General features: G+C 44.2%; 1 protein-coding gene across 1 annotated transcript; it reads left to right on the top strand.

The window, feature by feature from the left end:
• Positions 1-350: 350 nt before the first annotated feature.
• On the top strand, positions 351-3637 carry LOC138322364 (uncharacterized). Its single transcript, XM_069266404.1, has 5 exons — positions 351-647; positions 1170-1514; positions 1763-2234; positions 2358-2993; positions 3351-3637. Exons 1-5 carry the CDS (start codon positions 351-353, stop codon positions 3635-3637), a joined length of 2037 nt encoding a protein of 678 aa, XP_069122505.1.
• The last annotated feature ends 1678 nt before the right edge of the window (positions 3638-5315 follow it).

Here is a 5315-nt window from a genome sequence, read left to right as displayed (position 1 = left end):
CCGACTAATCACAGGCCAAATATAGAGCCCAACTCACTCACATCGGACAAAATCACTCAGGCCAAAATAGAGCCAATTACTCACATTCGACAAATCACAGGCAAGATAGGGCCAAAACTCACTCAAATCCGGACAATCACAGGCCAGGAAAGAGCCAACTCACTCAATCCACAATCACAGGCCAAGATATGACTAACTCACTCAATCCACAATCACACGGCCAAGATATGGACTAACTCACTCACATCGACTATCACAGGCCAGAAATGAGCCAACTCACTCACATCGACAATCACAGGCCAATATAGAGCCAATCACTACTCAATCGACAATCACAGGCCAAGATATGTATGCGCCAACTCACTCACATCCACAATCACAGGCCAAGATATGAGCCAACTCACTCACATCGACAATCACAGGCCAGGAAAGAGCCAACTCACTCACATCGACAATCACAGGCCAAAAAAATAGAGCCAACTCACATCGATACAAGCAAAGGCCAAGAAAGGGCCAAACTCACTTTGTCATCGACAAATCACAGGCCAAAAATAGAGCCACTCACTCACATCGACAATCAAGGCCAGGCCAAGAATAGGCCAAATATAGGCCAACTCACTCACATCGACAATCACAGGCCAAGACCCGTAGGGCCAACTCACTCCCAATTCACATCGACAATCACAGGATATCCAAGATAGGGCCAACTCACTCACATCGACAATCACAGGCCAAGAAAGGGCCAACTCACTCACATCGACAATCACAGGCCAAGATAGAGCCAAACTCACTCACATCGACAATCACATGGCCAGATATGACCCAACTCACTCACATCGACAATCACAGGCCAAGATAGGGCCCAACTCACTCACATCGACAATCACAGGCCAAGATATAGAGCCAACTCACTCACATCGACAAATCACAGACCAAAAATAGAGCCAACTCACTCACATCGACAATCACAGGCCAAGATAGAGCCAACTCACTCACATCCACAATCACAGTGGCAAGATATGAGCCAACTCACTCACATCGACAATCACAGGCCAAATAAGAGCCAACTCACTCACATCGACAATCACAGGCCAAGATAGGGCCAACTCACTCACATCCACAATGAACAGGCCAAGATAGAGCCAACTCACTCACATCTACAATCACAGGCCAAGATAGGGCCAACTCACTTACATCGACAATCACAGGCCAAGATAGGGCCAACTCACTCACATCGACAATCACAGGCCAAGATAGGGCCAACTCACTTACATCGACAATCACAGGCCAAGATAGGGCCAACTCACTCACATCGACAATCACAGGCCAAGATAGGGCCAACTCACTTACATCGACAATCACAGGCCAAGATAGGGCCACTCACTCACTCACATCGACAATCACAGGCCAAAGATAGGGCCAACTACTCACATCGACAATCACAGGCCAAGATAATAGCCAACTCACTCACATCTACAATCACAGGCCAGGATAAGTCGCCAACACCACTCACAGTCGGTTGAGCAATCACAGGCCCCAAATTCGATAGGGCCAACTCACTCACATCGACAATCACAGGCCAAGATGGTGCAGTTTGGCCAACTCACTCACATCTCGACAAAGGAGATCACAGCCAAGATAGAGCCAACTCACTCACATCGGTGACAATCACAGGCCAGTTCGATAGAGCCAACTCACTCACATCTGACAATTCACACATAAGGCAAGAATAGAGCCAACTCACTCACATCGACAATCATAGGCCAAGGATAGAGCCAACTCACTCCTCACATCGACAATCACAGGCCAAGATAGGGCCAACTCACTCACATCGACAATCACAGGAAAAGATATGACCAACTCACTAACATCGACAATCACAGGAAAAGATATGACCAACTCACTCACATCGACAATCACAGGCCATGATAGGGCCAACTCACTCACATCCACAATCACAGGCCAAGATATGACCAACTCACTCACATCGACAATCACAGGCCAAGATAGGGCCAACTCACTCACATCGACAATCACAGGCCAAGATAGGGCCAACTCACTCACATCGACAATCACAGGCCAAGATAGGGCCAACTCACTCACATCGACAATCACAGGCCAAGATAGGGCCAACTCACTCACATCGACAATCACAGGCCAAGATAGAGCCAACTCACTCACATCGACAATCACAGGCCAGGAAAGAGCCAACTCACTCACATCGACAATCACAGGCCAAATATAGAGCCAACTCACTCACATCGACAATCACAGGCCAAGATAGGGCCAACTCACTCACATCGACAATCACAGGCCAAGATAGAGCCAACTCACTCACATCGACAATCACAGGCCAGGAAAGAGCCAACTCACTCACATCGACAATCACAGGCCAAAAATAGAGCCAACTCACTCACATCGACAATCACAGGCCAAGATAGGGCCAACTCACTCACATCGACAATCACAGGCCAAGATAGAGCCAACTCACTCACATCGACAATCACAGGCCAAGATAGGGCCAACTCACTCACATCCACAATCACAGGCCAAGATAGAGCCAACTCACTCACATCTACAATCACAGGCCAGGAAAGAGCCAACTCACTCACATCGACAATCACAGGCCAAAAATAGAGCCAACTCACTCACATCGACAATCACAGGCCAAGATAGGGCCAACTCACTTACATCGACAATCACAGGCCAAGATAGGGCCAACTCACTCACATCGACAATCACAGGCCAAGATAGGGCCAACTCACTTACATCGACAATCACAGGCCAAGATAGGGCCAACTCACTCACATCGACAATCACAGGCCAAGATAGGGCCAACTCACTCACATCGACAATCACAGGCCAAGATAGGGCCAACTCACTCACATCGACAATCACAGGCCAAGATCAATCACAGGCCAAGAGGGCCAACTCACTTACATCGACAATCACAGGCCAAGATAGGGCCAACTTACTCACATCGACAATCATAGGTGTAGCGGGACTGGACTGGGTCGATCATCGGTGACCAGGTAGCTCAGTCGGTAGAGCACTCGGCTAGTGTTTTGAGGGTCCCGGGTTCGAATCCCGGTCTGGCCGCTACATTTTCTCCTCTCCTGTTACAATATTGGCGCCCAATTAAATAACCCACGGTGGTGATGTTTGGAAGGGTCTCGTGTGTCTTCGAGGGCGAAGACTTCGAGAAAGGAGGGAGGAGTGTAGCGGGATTGGACTGGGTCGATCATCGGTGACCAGATAGCTCAGTCGGTAGAGCACTCGGCTAGTATTCTGAGGGTCCCGGGTTCGAATCCCAGTCTGGCCGCTACATTTTCTCCTCTCCTGTTACATAGGTCAAGATAGGGCCAACTCACTCACATCTACAATCATAGGTCAAGATATTACCAACTTACTCACATCGACAATCACAGGCCAAGATAGGGCCAACTCACTCACATCGACAATCACAGGAAAAGATATGACCAACTCACTAACATCGACAATCACAGGAAAAGATATGACCAACTCACTCACATCGACAATCACAGGCCATGATAGGGCCAACTCACTCACATCGACAATCACAGGCCAAGATATGGGCCAACTCACTCACATCGACAATCACAGGCCCAAGATATAGAGCTCAACATCACTCACAGGATATGACGACAATCACAGGCCAACTCACTCATATATAGGGTTATGCCACAAAATCAAAGGGAAATTGTATTTTTTGGTCTAGGTGTCAACTTGAATAATTAGTATCAAAATTAAAAGAAACTGTCCTTGATATATCACGCAAACTTGATCCATAATGCATTACATGGTCGCGTAGTGGTATAAATCAGTACCACAGAATAACCAAACTGATTAAAACTACATACACTTGGATATAGTCCCAAAATACCTTTTGTGTAATACGATTACAGCCGTGGTGAAACGTCAGTAGAAATGTGTAGGAACACGCAGTAAACATGTCATCACAGTCCAACAACAACATATTAAACTTGGATAATCCCAGTCAAAACTGCCATAATTACATTTTAAAAGTCCTTGGATGTTAAAACTGATATATTACTATTACATAACATGGGAAAATGACATAATTAACAGACTTCAAAAACCCCCTAAAAGGCCCCCAAATTGGATTAATCACGTTCAGCATCACCCATACACATTAGGAAAATAATATCACAAAACATGATATAATTACAGTAGCTTAAATATAGACAAAATAGAAACTGACATCAAAACTTTAACATGGATAAATATGACAAATTAACAGATCCCCACGAATCAGGTCCTAAATCCCACAAAACTGGATATAATTACCACTTCCATCCATATACATTACAAAACTGATATAATTACATTCCTTGATGATATAGCTTAAACAAAACTGACATAATAAACTTCCTCAATAAACAAAACATGGAAATATACAAATTAACACGGGTCCTCAATAAATCCCCAAAGGGCCCCAACTGGTTGTATTATCAGGTTCACATCCATACACATTAGGAAAATGAAATCAAAAACATTTATGATGACTTAAGCTTAAACAATTGACGAAACAAAACTGCTCAAACTTAAATTAACTGGTGAAATTGGACGCCAAATGACCCCACAAAAACGCCGACGCCGGGGTGACAACATTGGATCCCCCACTATTTTTCGAATAGGCGAGCTAAAAATATTCACAATATATCTGTAAATATTGAAGCTAAATTTATAAACAGATCAGCTGAAACAAATATAGCGGACTGTTCTACCCCTCTATGACACCACTGCACTTAGGCCTTATTTCTTTGGTACAAAGAGTAATTAAATTTCGTTGCTTGTTTCTCTTAGAGAATTCCGTCAGCGACTGTTGCTAGGGTAATTGAAATAAGACGGGAAATGTATCATTAACGAGAAAGGTGCCGACATGGTTACTACCGGCGCCTCAGATACTATCCCAGCTCAGCCAATAGGTCTACCTAAGTATTACATTGTAGTATTGGAATATCCGTACAAAACCGTAACATGTAATGGTCCTTGGATATATTCACCTTCATTCTCATAACTTAGCAAAAATATAGTAATACAACTAGTTTTCATGTATGTTTTGTTAAATATCCTCAAACAATTGATTATATAAAATACTGAAAGCAAGAACGATAACGCGATTATCTAATACATTTATCTGAAATTTAAATTAGACTTAGGTCTTGAAAATCCATCGTGAATATTTCGCACGGTGTCTTCATGTTAGATGTATCCCACACAACTATACAGCTTAAATCTACATTATGTAATGAGACCATTGTATGGAACAA

This window comes from Argopecten irradians, chromosome 4 (genome assembly GCF_041381155.1).
Source record: "Argopecten irradians isolate NY chromosome 4, Ai_NY, whole genome shotgun sequence".
Taxonomy (NCBI): domain Eukaryota; kingdom Metazoa; phylum Mollusca; class Bivalvia; order Pectinida; family Pectinidae; genus Argopecten; species Argopecten irradians.
The sequence above is the reverse complement of the archived record's forward strand: the minus strand, read 5'-3'. Positions and strand labels throughout refer to the sequence as shown.